The sequence below is a fragment of the Siniperca chuatsi genome, linkage group LG3 (genome assembly GCF_020085105.1).
Source record: "Siniperca chuatsi isolate FFG_IHB_CAS linkage group LG3, ASM2008510v1, whole genome shotgun sequence".
NCBI lineage: Eukaryota > Metazoa > Chordata > Actinopteri > Centrarchiformes > Sinipercidae > Siniperca > Siniperca chuatsi.
This window is the reverse complement of record NC_058044.1, coordinates 4,395,692-4,419,122: the sequence shown is the minus strand read 5'-3', so window position 1 is coordinate 4,419,122 and position 23,431 is coordinate 4,395,692. Positions and strand designations below refer to the sequence as shown.

At 39.6% G+C, this 23,431-nt stretch overlaps 1 protein-coding gene across 2 annotated transcripts in view; it reads left to right on the top strand.

Annotated features, from left to right (window-relative positions):
• LOC122874123 (venom factor-like) overlaps positions 1-23,431 on the top strand; it is a 33,599-nt gene that overhangs the window by 4,668 nt on the left and 5,500 nt on the right. For both annotated transcript variants that reach the window (XM_044191735.1, XM_044191736.1), the window contains 30 exons: positions 411-576; positions 1,051-1,121; positions 1,664-1,755; positions 3,085-3,167; positions 3,347-3,434; positions 3,899-4,001; positions 5,046-5,160; positions 6,037-6,152; positions 6,336-6,479; positions 7,848-8,063; positions 8,216-8,416; positions 9,405-9,560; positions 10,102-10,231; positions 11,744-11,812; positions 12,417-12,746; positions 13,735-13,993; positions 15,368-15,453; positions 15,940-16,079; positions 16,574-16,783; positions 17,114-17,174; positions 18,117-18,200; positions 18,281-18,484; positions 19,366-19,441; positions 19,722-19,884; positions 20,489-20,602; positions 20,765-20,921; positions 21,426-21,589; positions 22,406-22,561; positions 22,826-22,885; positions 23,169-23,259. In XM_044191735.1, the coding sequence (XP_044047670.1) occupies positions 411-576; positions 1,051-1,121; positions 1,664-1,755; positions 3,085-3,167; positions 3,347-3,434; positions 3,899-4,001; positions 5,046-5,160; positions 6,037-6,152; positions 6,336-6,479; positions 7,848-8,063; positions 8,216-8,416; positions 9,405-9,560; positions 10,102-10,231; positions 11,744-11,812; positions 12,417-12,746; positions 13,735-13,993; positions 15,368-15,453; positions 15,940-16,079; positions 16,574-16,783; positions 17,114-17,174; positions 18,117-18,200; positions 18,281-18,484; positions 19,366-19,441; positions 19,722-19,884; positions 20,489-20,602; positions 20,765-20,921; positions 21,426-21,589; positions 22,406-22,561; positions 22,826-22,885; positions 23,169-23,259 (4,105 nt within the window). The remainder of the gene's footprint in view (positions 1-410; positions 577-1,050; positions 1,122-1,663; positions 1,756-3,084; positions 3,168-3,346; positions 3,435-3,898; positions 4,002-5,045; positions 5,161-6,036; positions 6,153-6,335; positions 6,480-7,847; positions 8,064-8,215; positions 8,417-9,404; positions 9,561-10,101; positions 10,232-11,743; positions 11,813-12,416; positions 12,747-13,734; positions 13,994-15,367; positions 15,454-15,939; positions 16,080-16,573; positions 16,784-17,113; positions 17,175-18,116; positions 18,201-18,280; positions 18,485-19,365; positions 19,442-19,721; positions 19,885-20,488; positions 20,603-20,764; positions 20,922-21,425; positions 21,590-22,405; positions 22,562-22,825; positions 22,886-23,168; positions 23,260-23,431) is intronic.

Sequence of the window (23,431 nt, the reverse complement as noted above, 5' to 3'; positions counted from 1 at the left end):
TTTAGTGTAAGATGCTGCTCCCTGATTGCTGGAGCATTTGAACGGACAGCACAGTGAGAAAACAGGCTTTGTATCGAAAGAGTTTGTGCTCATATAAAAAGCATACACATGGACAGGAATTAATTCTTTTTCTAGGAGAAATTTGGTTTCTCTAATTCCCTACCTTGATTATGTAAAGTTTGTGCCTTCTTCACATGAGATTTAAGAAATCAGCTTACTGCAAAAAGTAATCTGTTTACTTAAGTGCGTGCATACACACTGATTGCTGTCACATGACATAAACAACAGAAGGACTGACCAATTAACAGCAGCATGTCAGAGATCAGCCATCTTTATCAGGACTGGTGCTCATTATGATGCTTTTCCTAATTCTAAACATCTTCCTGTATCTCAATCTTGTTTTATCTCAGCTTCCCTCGGATCGTTTGAACCGTGAAGAGAAGAAGAACAAGTTTGTCCATCTGAAGGTGAACTTTGAGGGCTTCCACTCAGAGGAGAGGATACTGATGGTGTCCTTTCACTCTGGATACATCTTCATCCAGACAGACAAACCCATCTATAACCCTGGAGATACTGGTGAGAACTGAAGATGCTGATGAAAACACAAGATAATGGTGCATGAATGACTATAACCACCCACCAAACATAACCTTAACATAACCATCAAATAACCATGAAAGACCACAAGTAGAATTTGGGTGGACACTGCTGATTTACTTTGGTTGATGAGGTTTGAATAGGATTCCATTTTTTAAAATACATTTAAATACTAAAAAGTGTAACTATTTTATCTTTCCAGAGTAGTAGTTAAAACATATCTTCTTCTTAGTTGAAGTGATATTAGCAGTGATAACAGTACTAGTGATGGTAGCAGTAGAAGTAGTGGTCACAGAAACAGTGCTGGTAGAAGCAGTAGTAATAATGATAATGCACCATATAGATAACACACCTGAATAATGTTAGACTGATATACAAATCATGAAAACTTGATTTGAGTATTTTGAAGTATGTCTTTTGTCCATTTCCGTCTTGCTCTCTCTCCCTCTCCAGTTCGCTTCAGAGCCTTTGCGTCCTCTCCGTCCTTTAAGGCCTTTGACAGCACCATCACAATAGATATCCAGGTAAACAAATAAACAATCAGTCGATTGACAGAAAATGAATCAGCTATCATCATCAACTATTTTGATAATCAAGTAATCATTTAGGTAATTTATTTTAACAAAAACTTATTTTCTTGTTCCAGTTGCTGCTTTTCTCTGATTTATATCATTGTAAAATTAATATCTTTGGGTTTTAGACTGTTGGTCGGACAAAACAAGACCTTTGAAAACATAACCTTGAGGTTTAAGAAATTTGAATGCACATTTTTCTCTATTTTTCACAAAAATCTTAATGTATTAATCGATAATGAAAATGATTATTAGATGCAGCCCTAGTAAATGTGACTCTTACTATAAATGTTGAGGGAGCACAAAAGGATGCTCACAAGGAAAAAGGTATGAACATAGTGCAAAAAAAGAGTCTGAAGATTTTTTTAGATCTTCTGCAGGTGCAATAACTTCAGCAGACATAATGGGTCATTGGTTTTGGTAATGTTTCAGTGATATGCTGTTAAATTATAGGTTATAGTAGGTCAAATGTCCAGTTTGTGTGTGTGTTTCAGAATCCAGACAGTGTTGTGGTTAAGCAGATCTCCAGGATCAGAGCTGTTGATGGCATCTTTGCAGACACTTTTCCTCTCTCTGAAATTGTCAAGTAAGATCAACTTGTTTGACTCATCTTTCAGCTCCTTCCTTGACATGATTTATCAAGGGACGTTAGCTGAGCATCTTTTTTTGACAGCTAGCCTGCTTTACATTCATACAGTACAACCACAATCTTCAAGAAATAGTAGATTATTGTCTGTTGGGCATCTTAGCTAATATGTTGAGGGGGGTAAGAGTGTTATTCAGTTAATATTTCCACCCGGAATTACCCAGAAGACCCAGAAATTGGACTCAGCAACTCATTGGTCATAAGCATGTTTATTTTAGGCCTCCACCTGCGCCAGTTTAAGTTGAGTAATATGTAAATACTCGCTGGGGTGACTGAATTCACTTCACTGAAAGATCAGAAATGACACAAGTTTTTCAAATTAATAGCTCAAGCCACATTTAGCTGCACTGATTGTGAACAGACTATGAGTGGATGATCGTGTCTGTTGGGGTGAGACAAGTGATAGCAGCAAGTGGTAGCTGTAAGCAAGACGATGTGTAATGCAACGAGAACCTGTCTCTTAGGAAAGGGCATTGAGTTGGAATGGAAAGCAATGGGATTTGTGGTAAAAGTGTTTTTCCTTTTGAGAAACATACAATAAAATTGGTGTGAAATAAAGGTTTTCACCTGTCTTGACCACAGTTTCACTTTATTATAGTCATTTTATGGGTCATAATTAAAATGCCAATGACATTTATGGATATTTTTAGCCATGCTAGCGGCATGGCTCTTGGGATGGCTCATTGTTGGTCAGTCTGTTGATCCACCTCTTTGGTTCAGAATAAAATATCTCAATAACTGTTGAGATGAATTTTGACATTTTGAATTTATGACATTCATGGCCACCAAAGGATGAAACTTACTTACTTTGGCGATCCCTTAACTTTTCTTGTAGTGCCACTACCAGATCAAAGTTTTCACTTATACAATGAAATATTGCAAAATCTACAAGATAGATGGGCACAAACTTTTGTACAGCTATAGTTCCCAGAGGATGAATCCTACTTACTTTAGTGATCCCCTGACTTTTCCTCTAGCGCCACCATGAGAATCACATTTGTGGTTTTGAGCGAAATGTCTCAAGTGTGGATTGCCATTAAATTTGGTACACACATTCATGTCCCATTCAGGATAAATTGTAATAATCAAGTCAAAATTCCACATATATAGCAAATTTTAGCATGCTAACATTCTAAACTAAGATGCCGCTTGTATGGCTGTAGACTGTAGAGTCTTGTTAAATTATATATGTAGCACCTCTCAAACCCAAACAGTCCTGTTTCCTCTGTTTTATTTACCATCTCTGATATGACTATATGTTGGTGGCAGTGAAGGAACATGGACGGTTACTGCAAAGTTTGACCACTGGCAGCAGAACACATTCACCTCCCAGTTCCAGGTGAAGAAATACGGTAGGTCAAGTTAAACTGTGCTTACTTTTGCTAATAACATCAGTAGGGTTTTTTTCTGTCACACTAGAAATTATTTTGTCGGATAGGCATCACATTTTTTTCAACTCATTTTGTAAAGGAGCCAGGAGCATCTCTAACTGTGTCATACAGTTTTATTTTTATGGCGTCTTGTGTTTCAGTGCTTCCTGCCTTCAACGTTACCTTGACGCCCAGGAAGTCCTTCCTCAACCTGGATGACAGTGAACTGATAGTAGAGATCTCGGCCAGGTCAGTCTAACACACTCACACACACATGCTTGTTATGCCACTGCAATTTATTATACATCTTTCGGCCATATTAATTCATTATCTCCCTAAAATGGACCTTAACCCACACTAGTGGCACTACTATTGATTGAACTTCAACTTTTATTCCTGTTGACAAATAACTCTATACCTGCAGTCCTACCAATCCTACACTTAGATTGACCTAAACCTAATCCTAACCTTAACTCTAAAACCATATCCCAACACTAAACTACTCTGAGGAAGTCAGGAGGTGCAAAATTTTTCTTGCGAGGTAATTTGATCCTCGTAGTGAAACCACAAGAACATACACATGAACAAATAAACCTTGTTTATGAGGATATCTGATGACATGAGGATTTTCCTCTAGAATTTTTGTGTATATAAGAAAAGAATGAATGAAACCTGCTGACTCTTGACTTACCATTGTTGTAATTGTGTTTCAGGTACCTGTATGGGGAGCCAGTCCAGGGGACGGCCTATGTGGTGTTTGGAGTGAAGATCAACCAAGAGATGATAAGGTTGCCTTCAGTGAAGCAGGTGTCAGATGTAAGTCACTGCTCCATCCCAAATTTCATCAGCTGTTGTCACTGATATATGGGTGCTTTAATGAAATGTTCCTGCCACATTTGTGAGCTATAATGTTTTGCTGCTACTACAAAGTTTTAGTTCTCTTTAGCATTCTCTTTAGTTGGTATTATTTGGTATTAAGCCTCTTTCTATTTTTGGTGTTAAGCGAACATCACTGTGGTGTTTTTGCACTGCACTGCCAATGAAATAATGTGGGCAGTGCTGCGAGGTGTGTTTTCTTGGAAATTTGAGTTTCTATAGGTGGCACTGTTTTAGTTTGTTCATTCAGCAATGCCATCGCTGCTAACACTGTTAAAAGGCTAACATGCTTCCAAATAATTGGCTACTTGCACATCCAGCAGACATAGAGCAACATTATCATCCCATTGGAGTTGAATGCAAGTTCAATATTCACTCTGTTTTGGGCTCCACCAATTACTGAGGAAAATATCTGTCTCTTTAGACTTTCTCCATTAGCTATTCATGCTAACTTTTATGTTTTCCGTTTGGTTCTGGGCAGAGTGTGTAAACTTTGCTTTGGCCTTGTTTGCTTGAAATGGTTGCCTGTGATTTTTATATGGGGAGTTGGAGAGAGCCATGAGACTCAACCATACGGTCCATGTGCAGCTGGAGAACCAAAACAATGAACTAAGAGGCTAAAAGCTGCATAGATCTGCAGAATTAGGTGTTAACTCTTCAGCACAGAGTCATTTGGTTTCATATTTAAACATTTTACGTGTGAAAGTTAATTCTTGAACTTGGAAATAGTCAAGGTCCACTTAGTAGCTTTTTCTAGAGCTTTCAACCACATCTCACAGCCTACCTCAGTGGATGAAGTTTGCTAAGTATAAGTGTATGAGTGTAATTTGGCTCACTGATCAAACTCTGCTTATCAAGACCGTGGGGCGCTGTTGAAAGCTCCAGAAAAAGCTTGTAAGTGGAAACAGTTGTAACAGTGGAAGAATAGCCTTTATTTCTGTCAAGTGTTTAGTAAAATTATTCTGTGTTCTTGTTCTCCTGCAGCTTGATGGAGGAGTCGTCAGACTGGGCATGGGGGAGCTAAAGAGAGCTTACCCCAACATCAGATCTTTGGTGGGCAACTCTGTGTATGTCAAGGCCTCTGTGCTCACCAAGTCAGGTAAGATCTTCAAGTCAGTGGGTACGTGGAAAAACAACAGAAAGTCAACACTTTGACAAATTATTTTCCATCAATAAAATCAACTGGTAAAAATAAGTCATTCGGAAAATTTTTACACATCTAACACAAAATCGTCAAACATGGGTGACATTGTTGACTTTAAAAGAATACGATTATCTTTTTTGTGCTCACTAAACACAGGAAACTGTCACAGGATTTTAAATAAACTGTGATATGGGCTGTGTAGTTTGTTGCTGCATGTAGCCTAATCATATTTTTTGAGGCTCAGTTTATTGTGTTTGCTTTGTTCCTTATACCACAGCCTAGTAAGACCAAACTCAAAACGGCATAATCAGACGGCAGTTTATTTTGTCCTCTGTACAGGACAGATCGATGGTGTTATCTGAACAATTCCACTTTTGAAATGTAGCCTGAGGTCAGATGTGTATCAACATGACCTTTAGTCCTCTGGACAAACTTAGGTTATCAAAATCTTTGACTGTCCTCTGTGGCTCAGCTTTTGGGAAATGTGGGGCACTTTGCTACTGGTAAGGAAAAAAACACAAAACTGCAATGAGTTTGAAACTAGGAGAAGTTATTTTAGATGTTCAGACACAAAAGTCCTGTTAATTTTCTGCGTTACATAACTGACAGCTCAAGCAATTCCAAAACTTGGACAGACATGAATGTCTCCAGATTTAATCACTGGTACAAACAACGAGACACTGCTTTAAAAAGTATTTATTTTTACCCTATAAATCTGCAGTTTCCCTTCAGGAACTGTAAAAAATATATTAACAATGTTTATAGAGTGACATGGTTTAAAATATCAGAGGGTACCTTTGAGTCTAGATTCATGTTTTTTCTCCTGTACAGGCAGTGATCTGGTTGAAGCAGAGAAGACTGGCATTAAAATTGTGGAGTCTCCTTATGTGGTATCCTTCAAAGACATACCAAAGTACTTCAAGCCAGGCCTGCCCTTCGACTTGACAGTAAGCGTCCCGTGTTACGATCTATCTACTAAAACTGGAACTTGATCTTTGTCCAGAAAAATGAAACGCAACAAGCTGGGTCCTCTGTGTGTTGTGTTCATGTGTCCTTCAGCTCAGTCACTGTGTGTGAAAAACTGTAAAGTGTATAAAATCACAGAGAAACAATTTCCCCAACCTGTCCAGGTCCAGGTGACCCACCATGACGGTCCCCCAGCCCGTAACGTCCTGGTCAAGTTGAATCTGCTGGACACACCCCTGGTCGTTTCCTTCGGCACCGCCAGAGCCACCATCAACATGCCCAGCGATCAAAGCCCACAAACCATCACTGTTAGTATGACTGCATGCTCCTTTTACTCATAGAACTTCTACCCACCTGTAGCTGGGTGAGCATGGATTTAAAGCCAGAAGGTCTAATGTTGAGAATGAGAATTTAACTTTAAACTATGAATCATCACACCTCATCTGTCAATTTTTACACAAGACTGCACCGGTTCTGTTCTTGCTTTATTCTGTTCTGCTGTTTCTATTGTTTGTTGAATTTTTGCCATCATTTGCTCTACGAATATGTTTACCTGCTGTGTTCTGTAATGTGCTGTTGAAGGAAAGGCCTGATCTACTGATAGGGATCATTTAAGTTTTTATTATCATCTTATCACAGCCAAAATACTGTAGCCGACCAGCTGACGTTGTAAACCCTACAGTTCTAAACCTCTAACCACTTATCAAAATCAGTTTGTTTCATGCTTCATTATGCCTTTGTAGGATTTTGGTTTGCTGCGAATGCTATGTTGAAAAATCCCCAGATAAAACTTATTTTACCCTGATACCCCACATTGTATTACAATGTCAAATATATTTGTAACCATACATTGAAACCTTACGATGTTTATATTGAGTTAAATATCCAAACCCAAGATCCCATGATATTCATAGCTGCACCATTACACCAAATAGAAATATATTCTAGATGTGTTGTGCATCATTTCAGAGACATTTACCCAAAGTTCAGCGTGACACATTTGGTGTCCTTGGGAACTCTGGGATCTAATCTAATATTTCTTTATGATTTATTGAACAGTGCTTTGCTGTAGAGATGAAACGATGCTACAATAGTAGATTCAGTTCAATTAGTTGATCAACAGAAAGTTAGTCAGGAACAGTTATTTCAATAATCGATTAATTGTTGAAGACCTTTTTCAAGCTAAATTGCGCTACATTGTGCTGTTTTTCTTTGCTTTATATGACAGTAAATTGTCTCTGGGTTTTTCGACCATGTTTTTGAAAAAAACAAGCTGTTTCTGAAGACATCACCTTGTGATGGGCATTTCAGACTATTTTCTTACATTTCATGAATTGAAACTAGACTAATCAGTAATAAAAATAATCGGGTCTGTTGTATAAATAATAAAAATGTCTTAAAAGCCTGAAACCTGAGCGTCTTCAGAGGACATTTTTTTGTCATTGGTATTTATGGACATCCCTGTCATAGACCCCTCAGATACATAATGGCTATTTTATAATCTGGGGCACTAAAAAATCTTTCTTCCTGAGATTTCTTTTCTTGATGTCCATGTCTCTGTATTGTTGCTTTCTGGGCTTGATGTCTTTGTTATATACCCACATCTATCTTTGGGATTATAACGACAAAACTGACACAAACCTTAATTTGTTTTTGTTTTTTTGTCTGTTTCCCAGGCGGAGACCACACAGGCTGACCTGAGACCAGAGCAGCAGGCCAAACAACAGATCACTGTTCAGCCATACGTCGCCTTTAACCAGCGGCAGCAGAACTACCTGTACATCTCCACAGGGACCAACACGGTGTCTGTAGGAGACAGACTGTCCCTGAAGCTGAGCATCATTACAGCAGACCAGACACACAGAGAACTCATTAAACACATCACCTACCTGGTGAGACAAAAACACCACATCACATTTCCAATACACTTTGGAAGTTAGAAAGTAAAAGTAGAATAATCAGCAAGCAACACAAATGTAAAGAAAAAACAGACATAAACAAAAAAGATGTATTCATCATGACTTTCTCCCCAAAACTCTCTCAGGTGCTGAATAAAGGCAAAATCATTGTTGCTGATCGTGTAGATGTGTCCAGTCAGCTGGTCACCGGCGTCGGACTGATGGTCACCCCGGAGATGATGCCGTCGTTTCGTTTTGTGGCATTCTACAGTATTCCCTGGGTGGGGCGCGAGGAGGTGGTGCCGGACTCCATCTGGGTGGATGTGGCAGATTCCTGTGTTGGAGGGGTGAGCGATCAGCTCAGTCTCAGAGGTCACAAGAGTAGCTTACAGAGTTTGTTCCATTGCTGAAAAAGTTCAGCGACTCACTGTGTGGGTCTGTCAACATGCAAAAAGTGTTCTTGTGCAACGCACCGACTTCCATTCACACTGTGAGGCTTAAAGCATAAATGATAAGGCCATGAAAAACCAAAATGACAATGAATTGATTCTACTAACAAGTGGTGTGTGTGTGTGTGTGTGTGTGTGTGTGTGTGTGTGTGTGTGTGTGTGTCAAAAGCCTGATATATCTTATTCCTCTGTGCTATGGTTTTAGGACAACAATGGATCTCATTTTTGTCCAAAGACTATTAATAATGATATTAACAGGGAGCCGCACTGTTGCATTGTGTGGCTGTTCCTTCATTACCATGCAAACACACACACTGTAGTTTATTTTGTCTCAATCCCACATACACTGTCCTGCTGCCCGAAATACTCACTAGAGCACTAAATGTGTGTTAAATCATGTCCGAAGACATTCCCCAACAATTACACTATTCTGTCCTGTTTGAGCAACATTTGCTAAAAATAACAGTGTCCAGCTGTTTTGGGAAATTACTGAGCTTTTTTAAAAAAAAAAAAAAAAAAAAAACTATATAAATGTGACCCATTTTTAAAGATTTATATCTTCAATAGGAACCAATGGATTTGTGGCTGAGAGCCACAGACAGGAAGTCAGAAAGTACTGAGAGATGGACTAACACATTGTTGGTTGTAGTCTTTTTGTGGGGTTTGTGTTGACAATAAGAAAAATATAAAATAATTCCAGCCTTATACTTAAATTCTGATTTACTCCTCTAATCCAATTTTATTTTGTCTGACTGTTTGCATCATTATTTTGAATGTGGCCAATACTGGTCTGGAACAAGACACCCTCACTAACCAACCAGTAAATTACTGTTTGCTTTGTTCTTCGTCATTGTGTCGATACTTTTTTATTCATCCTCTCTTACAGTTGACAGTCGGGCCGGTGGACGGCATACTTAGAGACTACACGCCTGGGAAGAGTTTTGGTTTTCAGGTCAGAGGTGATCCAGGGGCAAAGGTCAGCCTGGTGGCTGTGGACAACGCTGTATATCTGCTCAACAGGGACAGACTTACACAGGGGAAGGTGTGTGTTACAGTAACTTACCATCAAAACTGCAAGCACCCATTTTAACAAAGATATAAATACCCCAAAAAAGTTTTTTAATTTTTTTTTTTAATTTTTACCAATTAAACAGAAAATAACACACACATCTAAAAGACAACTGGTGCTGGATGAAGTTATGAAGTGGATGAGTTATTCATGGCAAAATGTAGAAAATGTTTTATGCTTGCATTGTAAATTTTATTATCTATTAATAGTGACACAATGAAATATTGCAACAGACAGTTAAAGATATGATAGGAGCATAAGTGCAAATTCTTTGTTTAGCACCTTGTGACACATTTTGTAGGCAATATGATGATGACAGATGACAATATGTAAATGATCATCTTAGTTTCTCAATTTGTTTTCAGAGTTTTTCCAGAGGTAATCCTTTGCAAATATGTATAATAATTCTAAAAGTTAGTTTTTAGGTGACATAATGGAATGCACTTTTGAAAATGCTATGGTGTCACAAGTCAACAGGTTATTTTTTGTTCCGACAATGGGACCTTTTCATCAGATTTGGGACGTGGTGGAGCATGGAGACATCGGCTGCACCCGAGGGGGAGGCAGAGATGCTACCGCAGTGTTCTCAGATGCAGGACTGCTCTACGCCTCCAGCACCGGGTTCAAAACCCAAAGCAGACAAGGTACTTTCGAGCATGGAGCAGCTGCCTGCTCAGCCCTTGTGTTTGGTGAATTTGAGCTCCTACGACAATGTAAAAAAAAAAAAAAAAAAAAACACCAAAAAACCCAACATACTTTTCAAACATGAGTTGACATTTACTTGCATATTCTTCACATGTGCCTTTATCTAGTAAAGGCAGTCATCCACTTCTTGTAGCTTCTCCCCTCAAGCTGTTAAGCAAAACACAGACTAGTTCACAGGATTACTTCATGTGCTGTGTACTCCAGCAGATTTGCTCTTTATCTTGTATGAGTCATTGTGTTGGTTATTACTGAGTTATTTATTTATTAGATGCAAAAAAGTCTTGCAGTTGAATGGATGAGGAGATGTAGGAGGGGTGCAAAGTCTGCCTTAACATATTGGTAGGAAATGAACTGGATAAACAAGTGAGTAAGACTTCTATTGCAAGCTATTATTTGTGACCTTTTTTTCCTTTAAATAAGTAAAATGGGGTGGATGTTGAAAAATTAGAATTAATAGTGTGTTTTTGCCAGCCTTTCCCATCTCTCGTTACTGTTAACTGTAAAGACAATATACTATATATATATATATGTACTTATACCAACAAAAAACAATACAAAAAACTATCATTAACTGTAAAATTCACAAAGTAGTTGCTGTAAAAAGTAGCTGCTGTTTGAGTCAGTCTCTCCCTTTGTAGCAGCTGAAGGTCATGTTTGCAGTGTGTGTTTGCTGAAAGTGAAGCAATACTGGGGCTGCTAAAGGTGGTTTTCTTGTATAATCTCTAAATAAGTCGGTCTGTGTCTGATACTGTATATTACAGTGCTATGTATTAAGCAGAGTCATTTCTGGCACTGAGCTGACACTTAAATCCAAAGTGACTTACAATAAGATAATCAACTGATTCACATTACAAGTGATCAATAATAGAGAGAGCAAGAAACGGTAACTCATATTGAAGGCTTATTTAATGCCAATATTTTTGGATTGATAGCTTGCTTTTGATAGCAGTTATCCTGTGCCTTTATTAATATCTTGACTGCACACAAAAGGCAGGAGACACTGAAACAACATTGAAACTATCATGGGACAATAAAACTCCACTAAAACCCCAAATACTTGCACGAAAAAACACATTACATTAAAACACAAATGAAATTAATAAGTAGACATTACAGCTTTTTTAGAATCAGTTTGAAATTTTAAATAACAGTCAGTCTCAGTTAAGAGCTCCCCATATATAAGCAGTGTAATAATGATCAATCCTGTAATAAATAAGAAATTGATGAAACTGCATCATATCCATTACATCCTCTATCTATCAGAGTGGCAACACTGATTGCCCAAAATCTTTGTTTAATAAGTGATCACTGTTGGTCAGATATTACACAAAACTAACACCACTGATGCAGTGTTAATTTGTAAAAAGATTGTACACAATAGAGACTCACACAAAATGACCAATGATTATAGTATAAACGTTAAAGATGTTTTTATCCCCTCCTCTCTTCAGCCCTGAAGTGTCCAGGCAGTGCCAGAAGGAGGCGCTCTGTTGAACTGTTGCAGCGTAAAGCCCAGCTGGGTGAGTGTTCTCCCATTCTAGAGGGTTTGCTTAGCTGGGAACAGGTGGACGGGAGCACTTCTTAGTTATGACTGTTTATATCCATCAATTTATATCCACCATCCTTTTTTACACATCCAGCACACACAGAGCAACATTATCATCCCATTGGACTCCCTCTCTACCTGATTAATGCAAGTTCAATATTCACTCTCTTTTAAACTCTGGTTTGGTCTCCACCAACTCCTGAGGAAAATATTTGGCTCTTTAGCTGCTAAATTTTCCCCGTTCTTCACCAGCTAGTGGCTCACTTTGTCTGGCGTTTGGTGCTGCGCAGGTACTATAGTGAACAGTCACAACGAACAGAGCTTGTTTAACTGAAAACAGCTTCCTGCTGCTGCTAGAAATGAGAGTGCTGAGACTGAGTCATACAATAAATGTGCTATTAAAACCAAAACAACTACCCACAAGAGGTCAAAAAGCTGCATAAAACTGGCGAGTTTGCAACACATTCCCATTACACATTGTCATTTCATTAATTGTTGAAATAAAAGATATTGATTACTATATTGCAAGTACTGACAACTCTCTGCTGGTTCCCTCTCTTCTCCCCTTCTGCCTCCAGAGAGTCATTACAAGGAGAAGCTGCAGCGTCGCTGCTGTAAGGACGGCCTCAGGGAGATCCCCATGCCGTACTCCTGTACGAGACGCTCCCTCTACATCACAGAGGGCTGGGAGTGCATCCGGGCCTTCCGCTACTGCTGCTCCACTTTCAGGAACCAAGTGTTTGACACCGAGATTCCCACCACCCCACCACCCATGACCACAACTCCTCCCATGACCACAACTCCTCCCACCACCTCCCCTCCACCCAGGCCCACTTTTCTATTCGATCCTTTTCGTAGGGTGGAAGTATCTGCTCGAGAGAGAATACCCCTCTCCCGGGATACCTTTGGTAATTACTGTTTCTCAATCTTATCCTTCCATCCTGTTTGATATTTAGTAAGCAGGATATCTTGAAACGTTTTAACACATTGCTTTGAAATTTAGTGGTATAATGTGTGCCATGTTTGCAGTGTTGTTTTAATGTTAGCATGCTAACATTTGCTAATTATCACTAGACAACTAAATTTAGCTGAGGCTGATGGGAATTTCATTAGTTTTGCAGATATTTGGTCATAAACCAAAGTATTGGACAAATATAACCTGATGATGGCACTAGATGAAAAGTCAGGGGATTATCAGTTCATCCTGAGGGGGACATACATGTCAATGGCAATCTCTCCATCCAGACATTTCACTCAAAACCACAAATTTCAACTGGCTGGTAATGCTAGAGGAAGACATGGTGGACTGCCCTTCCAATATTTCCATCCCTAGAGCCACACCACTAGGGTGGCTACAAATCTTAATCATTCCATCCACCTAGCTCATTAAAGGTAACATGCATAGTTTTTGACCTCTAATAGCGCCATGGAGCCATTTTTGTGTGAGTCCGTGAGTCCCCCCTTTTTTTTTGTATTGTGTGCGCATGCAGGTGACGCGATTCGCGTTCCTACCAATGGTTTCACACTTTCCCACTGATCTACAGATGGCGGTATTGCACCAAAAAAATGCAGCAATTCATCAGCACAGACATGGAAGAAGTCTGCAAGCTCGTAAACATGGATGTAAAATACTAAAATCAGCTTTGCAAATGTTTTATGAGGAAGGAAATGTATTCAACACATTTGTTAGACCTTAAGGATACACACAATGTGTTTTGGTGAGAAACATCGAATGTAACTTTTGTTTGTTTACAAGAAAACTCCACAGGCCACCTTTAATTGTGCAGGAATTTATCTGTGTGGTTGCAGACATATTAACAACATCTAGATTGATATATTAGAGATATGTAATGAGAGATCAAGACCTGCCTATCATATATAAATGTGTTCACAAAGATTGGGGACGGACACTTGGATTACCTGGACCACCTGGACGTCCTGGACTTACTGGACTTAAACGGCAGATGTCACATACAAATGCATTCAAAATGGAGGAAGAAGAAATGGTGTCAGCAATGGCAAGGGAGGTAGTGGAGGAAGAGGAGGAGGAAGAGTGGGAGTACCTGGATGAGACTCAAGTGTATCTGCGATCCAAGTTCTACGAGTCTTGGCTGTGGATGGATGTGAACCTGCCTATCCAGGCAGAGAGCGACGGGTGAGTGAAAGATTAGAGGTTATATCAGAGGCAGAAAATTCTCATTATTTACTTAAACATCATCTGGTGGAACAGCGTCACTCTTTAAACTTATATTACATTACAGTGCAGTCCATTTCATTATTCCCTGTACTGCAATAAGGTTGTTGCAGGAGCAATACTGATGGGAATCAGCATGAAAATAAGACCAAACAGAGTGCAAGCAATCAAATAGAATTTCAAAAAAACTAAACAGATGACAGAACTTTAGGTACACAGGTGATGCAGGGGCCACAACCGCAGACACACCCTGTAGCAGGTGGGAAGCAGGGTAAAGGCGTCAATATACTTAAACCGAAGTGCTTGTTGGATGGTCGAACAGTGTGTGAAAACCAGTGTAATTTTGAGACTCATTAGTGCTGATAAAAACTCAAAACTTTAAATATGGGTGTCAGTGGGAAGACCTGAAATAAAGTTCAAAGTTTGTAACTGACTAATAAACCTTTAAACAGGTTTTGCTAGATTCTGGTATGCAGCAATGGTGGTGTTAACCATGTTTGAGTGTCTGATGTGGTATTTGTGACTTTCTAAGTGGAAATTTTCTGATGTGACACTGTTTCTAAAAACGACTAAGTGTCCCATTTTAAAAAAGAACCTCATGAGTTCCATTTGAAGGCAGTGTGAGATGCATTGTCCTATCTTGTCTGTCCATTAACTGGATAACCAACACTCTACAGCAGCATACCCTTGTGCCTGTTAATATGGACCAGCAACTGGATCCCTAAAGTCTTGTCCAAATCCAAGCAGTGATATTTGACGTACCATGCCTGTCAGATAAAAAGATGGATCAGCGACGATCCAAAGACTCTCACTCTGTTTCATCATGTGAGACAAAACACGTGAATTCCCTGGGTTGCATCATGTTTTGTTTGGTCAGTGATAACAGCTGAATAAACAGCTCAGATCAACAATACTGACTCTGTTTCCCCGTATTGACAAAAAACAGCATTGATCTTTGTTACTCTGTCCTGTACATCAGTGTGTGTGTGTGTGTGCATATACACGCATGTTCTGTACTAATGAAGATACCTATCTGTCTTTGTTTGCATTGTGAAATGCATCAGTCAACCCAAACTGCAAAGTTGCTGTTATTGTTTATCACCAAGTTAACATTTCACAAGTTACTGTAGCTGCTGAAACTGTAGTATGTATGATGCAAAAAAGAGAACATTTTGAGTTACATTTTTAATTGTTCTTTCTTTGCTTTCATACAGTGAATTAACATTTATACAGCTATAATGTGCAGTTTTTTGTTACATCTATTAAAAAGGAGCTGTGGTTTTGACCTCGGACCTCCTTTTCTGGTGATAACACAGACATGAATCTGATCAACAGGTTGGCGTCTAAGAACGTGGCCAATCCTTTACCTGACAGCATCACTGAGTGGGGAGTTCTGGCCATCAGTGCATCACCTCATACAGGTAGGGGGAGGAGGAGGGCGAGGTGGTAGTCAAAGTGCCTAATCACATTTTACAGCACCTACCACAGTCCAGCTTGTGGTGACGACAACTGCTTTTTAAGCAATCAGACAAACAGGCAAACTTGTTTGCAGAAAAAATTGGTGTAATCTTAAAAATGGGAGTGTCACATAATTATCATTATTCTCATTGTCTTCAATTTTATGAAAACTTCAAAATGAATATGCAAGCACTTTTGACATTTTTTCTCTACCAACTTACTTTAAAAATGACACAATGCACACATGTATATAATTTCTTCACAGTAACCGTCACCACATGCTACCACACGCAATGTTACCATGTTCTCGGCTAATTTTGGCAATGTCAGAGGCTTAAGCTTACAGTTTTTTTTAAACAATTTTTGTTGTTGATTTTTCTTTTTCTTTTTGCCATTAGTTTTAGTATTGTCTTCCATACATGTGCACTAATGTGCTTGAATGTCTGCAGGTTTCTGTGTTGCCGAGCCTTACAACTTCAGAGCATGGAAGCATTTCTTTGTGGACCTGAAGCTGCCGTATTCAGTGGCGAGGAACGAACAGGTCGAGATTAAGGCTGTGGTCCATAACTACGGCTATGACGACCTGCATGTAAGACAACCGCTTCGAAACTACACAGCACAGCTACTTCCTTCTTATTTAACCAAGGAATATGGTAAAACAAATTCCATCTACCTTGGTTGTGTGGGTAATAAACTATCCATCCATCTACCCATCCTGAGGGGGACATAAATGTGCACCAAATTGGCAATCCATCCCATAGTTAAGACATTTCGCTTACTGTAGAACCACACATGTAAAACTCTTGGTGGCACCAAAGTCTGTTGGATTTATCCTCTGGGCATCATGAATGTCTCTATAAAATTGTATGGCAGTCCATCTAATAGTTGCTGAGATATTTTAGTCTTGACCAAAGTGATGGACCAACAGACCGACCAACATTGCCATCCTCAGGACCATGCTGCTAGCATGGCTAAAAATGAAATGCTGGGTCTCCACTAAAAGTTAATTAAATTAAATAAGATGAACGAAAAAATTCTTGACAACAAACATTTGTGATTGTGCTGTGACTGGTTCCTGTTCAGGTGAGGGTGGTGCTGATGAAGACAGAAGGCATGTGCAGTATTGCCTTCAAGGACAGACACACACAGGAAGTGACGCTGCCGGCCGGCTCTTCTGTTGTGGTGCCTTACACCATCGTTCCGCTGCTGGTGGGGAAACTTCCTCTGGAGGTGATGGTGGTCGGCAGAGACATGATGGGAGGAGACCGCGTCCAGAAACTTCTAAGGGTGGTGGTGAGTCACTCCTGATGGTGAAGATGTCATGGCAGTATAATCAGGGTAGGATGTTAACACGAGCCAGTAGAGTTCTTCTCCTCCATCAGCCTTTTGGAAGTGTCTTTGTTCTTCTGAAAACAGAGTCAGCAGCTAAAACAGGAAAGTTGATATTCTGGATTCCAAAAAAGTGTTTCCGTCCTTGAATGACACAATAATTGTATTTCTATGGTATATGGAACTTAACTAAAGTCAAATTAAAGGTTGAAATTCAAATGTGTATAGGAAGTTAATTAAAAGATATCAGGCTCACGTGAATAAAGATCTGCTTTTTCTTGTTAACCCAAACAGCTGGATGGAGTTCAGAAGACTGAAGTTTGGAGTGCGGTGTTGAACCCGTCTACTGAGGGAGGTAAGAATATAGTGGTGATGCAGGATTTCCTATTATCTCCTGTCAGCCACATGTTAATATGTTACATTTATTTTATGTTCACATCCTGTCCTCTAATCAGAATGAGTTGATTCAGCCTCTAATTCTGGTGTTCTGTTGTGGACACGGCAAGTGACAAATCAAAACTTATTTATCTCATGTTCTTTGTATATATTTATTTATTGCCTTTTTAACCAGCGGTATGCGTGGTGGAGTTTAGTATCTTTTTTTTATGTGATCACATTTTCACGAGTTACAAATAAGTATTAAGCAGTTAAAGTGGACATGTTCTCACAGTCCTGAAGCTCCAAAAACTCAAGGCCCTATTCTGACATCAAATAGAAATGACAGACTTAAATTGGTAAGTTTTGGGTTTGTGCAAAGGGTTGATTGGTCCAAAAGAATTTGGTAACATAAGCATCTAACAGAATTCCAAACTACAAAAATGTACCAACTTCATTGTGTCTTCATCATGTTATGAATGCTGTGTGTTTTTGTTCCTGTGTTCCTGTGCCAGCCCTAGTGAGTTTTATTACAAGCTTTGTATACATATTTGTCTGTTCATTCTGTGTATTGCTGTCACAAAAAACAATAAATGCTATTGTTCCATGCCAGCGAAAGGATAGGCTTATGTAATCCTGAAACAAAGGTAATGCATATTTTTGAATGTTCTACTGTTGAGACAATTCATTTTTAATCAGAGCTTTTCCATATTGGTTCCCAGTTGAATACAATTACAGACACAGCAGGCTTTAAAAAAAATTAGAGACCTTTTCTGAAATCAGGTCCTTCAAGGTTCAGGTTTAGCTGCTGTCAGGTCTGTATAGGTTTGGGAACTCGTTTTTGCAAGGAATGGATCCTTTTCAGGTTTGGGTTACATAGTCATGAAGTTTAACTTAATGGCTCTGTTTCCGTCCACTACAGGAACACAGACGGTTCGTGTGGGCCAAATCGAACTTGAGTCAGTTGTGCCGAACTCTGTGCCAGAGACATTCATCAATGTCAGAGGTCAGTCACTGACAGAGCGGTGATAAGGATAAAAAACGAACCTAGGAGAATGGATTCCTGATTCCTCCTCTCCCCTCCAGGCAGTGTGTTGGCAGACAGCATTGATAACTCCATCAGTGAGGACTCTCTGGCCTCTCTGATCCAGATGCCTGGCGGCTGTGTGGAGCAGAACCTGGCCACCATCACTCTGCCGCTCATCGCCACCCTCTACCTGGAGCGAACCAACAGCTGGGAGAGTGTAGGGGTGCAGCGCAAGGCTGAGGCTCTCCGATACATCAGGAGAGGTTAGAGAGAAAGAAAGAATGCATGGATAAGTGGATGGATGGATGAATGAAGGATATCCAAAAAAGAAAATCAGTAAAATGGATAATTTATGGCCATTTAAATGAATAGATACAAACATAGATAAACTGGATGGACTGCTGTATGAACAGTAAATGTGTGGGGATGGATGGATTAATGGATGGATTGTTGGATGGATGGCTAGTTGAGTACATGCATGGATGGAGAATTGGAAACACGGGTGGATAGATAATGGCTCAATGGGTAGTTGGATTAATGGATGGATGATGAATGGACAGATTGATGGAGGAATGAATAGCTGGATTGAAGGATGGATGATGAATGTATAGTTGGAAACATGGGTGGATAGATGGTGGATGGATAGTTTGATACATAGGTGGATAGATGCGTGGATAATTGGATACACAAATGGATGGCTAGATTGATGAATGGATAGTTGGATACATGAACAGATGGATGGATAGTTGGATGGATGGATGGAAAATTTGATACATTAATGGATGGATGCACAGATGGCTAAGTGGCTATTATAAATACATGAAACAGTGAATGGATGGATACAGCAATGGATGAATGGCTAGTTGGAAGGATGGATGGATAGTTGGATAGATGTACGGATTGAGGGATGAATGAATAGACGGATGGATAAATGGCTAGTTGGATACATGGATGGAATGGGTGAATGGCTGATAATCAGGATGGTTGATGGATGAACTGCAGCCTTGGTGGATAGATGGGTGGATAGTTAGCTTCATGGATGGATGATTTTGGAACAAACTTTGTTTTCATTATGAGTAAGTCAAGATGTCTCTCTCCTTCACATCACTTCTTTAAATTATTTTATGTTGTTCTGTGTTTTCAGGCTATGAGAACCAGCTGGCATACAGAAAGAGTGATGGCTCTTATCCCCCCTACAGGAGAGAAGGCGCGAGTACATGGTACTGTCATATACTGTTTGTGTGTGTGTGTGTATATAATATACACGTTTCATGAAATCTCTAAAACCCAAGAAAATCTGGTAGACAGAGGTTTGAATGCATGTATGCAACACACATTTTTACTGTGCCACATTCTTAAATAAGTAGAAAAGCAATTAAAAAAGAAAAGCAATGCTGATATCAAAATGTATTTATCAGTGGTGTAAGTTAGATAATGTTAGATAATGTGTGTTTTAAAAGTGGCCAAATGTAGGCTAATCACAGTCCACCTGAATGCCAGGATCACAGCGTACGTGGTGAAAGTTTTCTCCATGGCTCACTCCATCGTTGGCATCAACGAGCAGCAAGTGTGTGACCCTCTGCTCTACCTGGTGAAGAACAAACAACGGCTTTCCGGAGGGAACTTCGTAGAGGACAACCCAGTTTACAGCACTACCATGACTGTGAGCCACACACACACACACACACTGAGAAACACACCATGTCACTCTGCTGATAACTGAAATGAACTTTTCCCAACTTTGTTTTCCCTCATTCACTCCCCTCACCCTTATATAGCAGAATAATATAAACATCCTCCTAATGAAATAATCATTCAAACACCCACTGTATGTAGGTACTGTACAAGCTGATGACTCACTCAGTCTTTATTGTAGCCTGGTACTCATTGTTAAAGGACAAGATCACCCTGACTCTTTGGTAAAACAGTTAAATGATAGCTGTTCTTTTTTGGTCAAATTTTGTTGCTTGATGGCAGTTTTGTCTTTTCCCTCTGAGGATAATTGACATCCTGAAACATGAATTTTCAAGCTCAATTTCAGTTTGACAGAAGACATCTTTTGAGCAAACTAGAACTTAAACATTAATTGTGACTTCCTCAGAATCAAAGAGTGAGGGGATTTTTTCTAGAGCTGCCAAAAAAAAAGATTGAACAACTGATATACAGAAATTGGAATGAAATGGCGCTGTGTATCCAAAACTGTATTTTTTCTTTTCAAGTTTTCAAGATTTTAATAAAAACCTATTTTCCTGCGTGTGTGTCTCCAGGGCGGTCTCCAGGGCGGTGACCCAGAGACAGCCCTGACAGCCTTTGTCCTCATAGCGCTCGCTGAGGCCAAGCAGGCAGGGATCAGCTGCAATGATCCAAACGTGAACGTAGAGGTAACTCATGCAAAAATATTATCTGCAGAGTTGGTTGTGTCAAACAGTTAGATTTCATCTTTAGTTAATTGTTGTTTGTTGCCTGTAAAGCACTACCTCATCATTATTATGATTGGTGGTATTATTAGTAATATTGTTGTCTACCATATCTGTCTGCTGTAGTTAGTTATCCATAACACAGCTGAATACCTGAAGAAAGCGCTGGTGAAGACAGGGAGGAGACCGTACACTGTGGCCATCGCCTCCTACGCGCTGGCTCTGCTGGGGAAGACTCAACACTACAACCCGACACAATCTTTACTCGAAGCTGCAGCTCGAGGTATTCCGTATACTCCGCCCTGTTTCATTTGTACAATACAGAGAATCTTACCTGCAAAGAAATCATGTTACTCATTGTCCCTTTAAAAGCTGCTTCAACCAGTTTATTGTATTTATTTTTTGTCAAATGTCAGACCTCTTGTTATTAACAAAAAGCATTCTGTTAAAGCTGACATATCAGTGCGTCTATTTTCCATTCCCTCTATACTGTAATCCCACCTTTCTCTCTAGTCTCCACATCCTGCAGTAAGTGTGCAGTTCAGGCAGCAGAGTAAATGCAACAGTTAAACAAACATTTAACAAGCATACAGCATGTAGCCAAATAAATTATTTTATATTAAATATACCAGACATATCCAAATTATGTTGTTAGTCTTAAATTAGTTGCAGCATTCATTTTGATTATTTTGTTGATTTGTTCAAGGTTAGGTGAAAGAATGAAAGTACGTTGCTCTTCTCATTAACTTACACAGGAGCTCCCTCTTTTTCTTTGTCTCTCTTTCAGGTGGCAGCCACTGGCCCGACAGTCAGAACACCCTGTTCACCTTGGAGGCGACCGGCTATGCCCTTCTGGCTCTGGTCAAGTTGGGACGCATGGAGGAAGCTGCAGCGCCGTTTAAATGGCTGAACAGCCAGCGGAGGAGAGGAGGAGGCTTCGGCTCCACTCAGGTAACGGCAGGGCGAGACTGGTAGCTGAGCCGTAATCTGCAAATACAATTTCTCATTGTCTCTTCAAGTTATTTCACCTGCTCCAGGCTCTGATTAGTGGGCCTTAGGTTGCCTATACAGTTGACTGTTACATTATGGTAAAGTAGAAGTTTATTCAAGTCCATTCAGACTATTCAGATGAAGCCTTAACACAACAGTTCTGTTGATAATGGAGTGAAGGATATGCGCATGGACCTTCAGTCTCAATCTTTGAGAGCAGTATACATATACAGTACAGGGTGTGTGTGTGTGTGTGTGTGTGTGTGTGTGTGTGTGTATCATTCTTGAGGGTGATACATACCACCACCCCACAGGAGGTGACAGGGGGATTTTTATATTTTTAAATATATATATATAATATACTTACTAACAGTTCAAACTTCATTTAACAGTATATGACATTCAGTCTCTTCAGGTGGTGTCTGTAGTGTTTCACAGTTAACGTATCTCAGTTTGTCAACTGACAAAAGTTTGTCTGACTGCAGTGTTGCTCGTCGTTAACACTGAGAAAAAATTCTGCACATTAACTGTAAGTGTTATACTCACACCAGGAATATAACAATTACAAGGTACTGCAAATGGTGGTACATGTGTCTTGATAAACTAATAAAGAGCCATCAATTAAATAAGACAAATAGCACTGATGAAAAGACAATATAGTAGATACAGTAAGGCAAGAAAAAGAAAAAGACATTACCCAAATGTGAAAAATATGTCTAATGAAATGTACTACTGTCTTTCTTATCAATTCTGTTTTCCTTCTCTGTCCTCTCCCAGTCCACCATGGTGGTGCTCCAGGCGCTGTCAGAGTACCTGATTAACAAACCTCCACCTGATGACCTCAGTCTGGATGTGGACGTCAGGATAACAGGACGCAAGGAAATCCGCTACCATTTCAACGCCAAGACCGCCTATGCTGCTCGCTCATCCAGGGTGAGAGACATGAAACTGAATGTAACATCCAGGCGAGTTAATCAGTAGGAGACACTGGGAGTGTATCATGATGTTTCTCACTTGATGTTCAGAAACTCAGCACAGCTCGCAGTTGAGTTTCACATCATCAAACAGTGAGCTTGGAGGACATTTTGGGAATTGAGAGTGTTACTGGGTGCAATAATAGCAGGTAGTGTATTTTTGACATTTTTTCAGCTGTATTTTACCAAAAATGTCTTCTTCTCTGGTGCCTTTGTTCCTTAGTTGCCCACTAATCTTGATTTGGAAGTGGAGGCTCGGGGGAATGGACAGGGAATACTGGAGGTATGATCAGTTATTTCGTTCAGCAAAATTTTTCTTTTACATTTTTTTACCTATACATAAATGGAATCAATGGTACAATCACATGACCAACTCTGTAAATGAAGACTGGTATCATTCAGTTAGTTTCACAGAATGGCGAAACTTATAAAATCATAGACATACAGCAGGATTTACAGCAGAAGTGGTTTATTTTTTGAGTACATTGGCTTTTATTTGACCATAATGTTGTTTCTCTTGTGTGTCTCTCTTTTGGTTCTGCATGCGGTATCCACTTTGATTCAAGGTTGTGACCTATTACAACCAGCTGCATGAGGTTGATGAGAAAATGCCCTGCAAGGACTTTGAGCTCAACGTCACTATTGAAGAATCCAGCGGTAACTCAAGTTCTCACAGTGTCGCAAATAAGCATGCCTTGCTCTTTAGTGTTGTTGCTTTCTGTCCTCTTACTGTAGGTCAAGTGAAGTCACTTTTAGTGCATCAAAGGGATGAAATACATTTTAGAAAAGATGAAAATCTCCCGGATTGTTCCATTTCCTTGATATACTG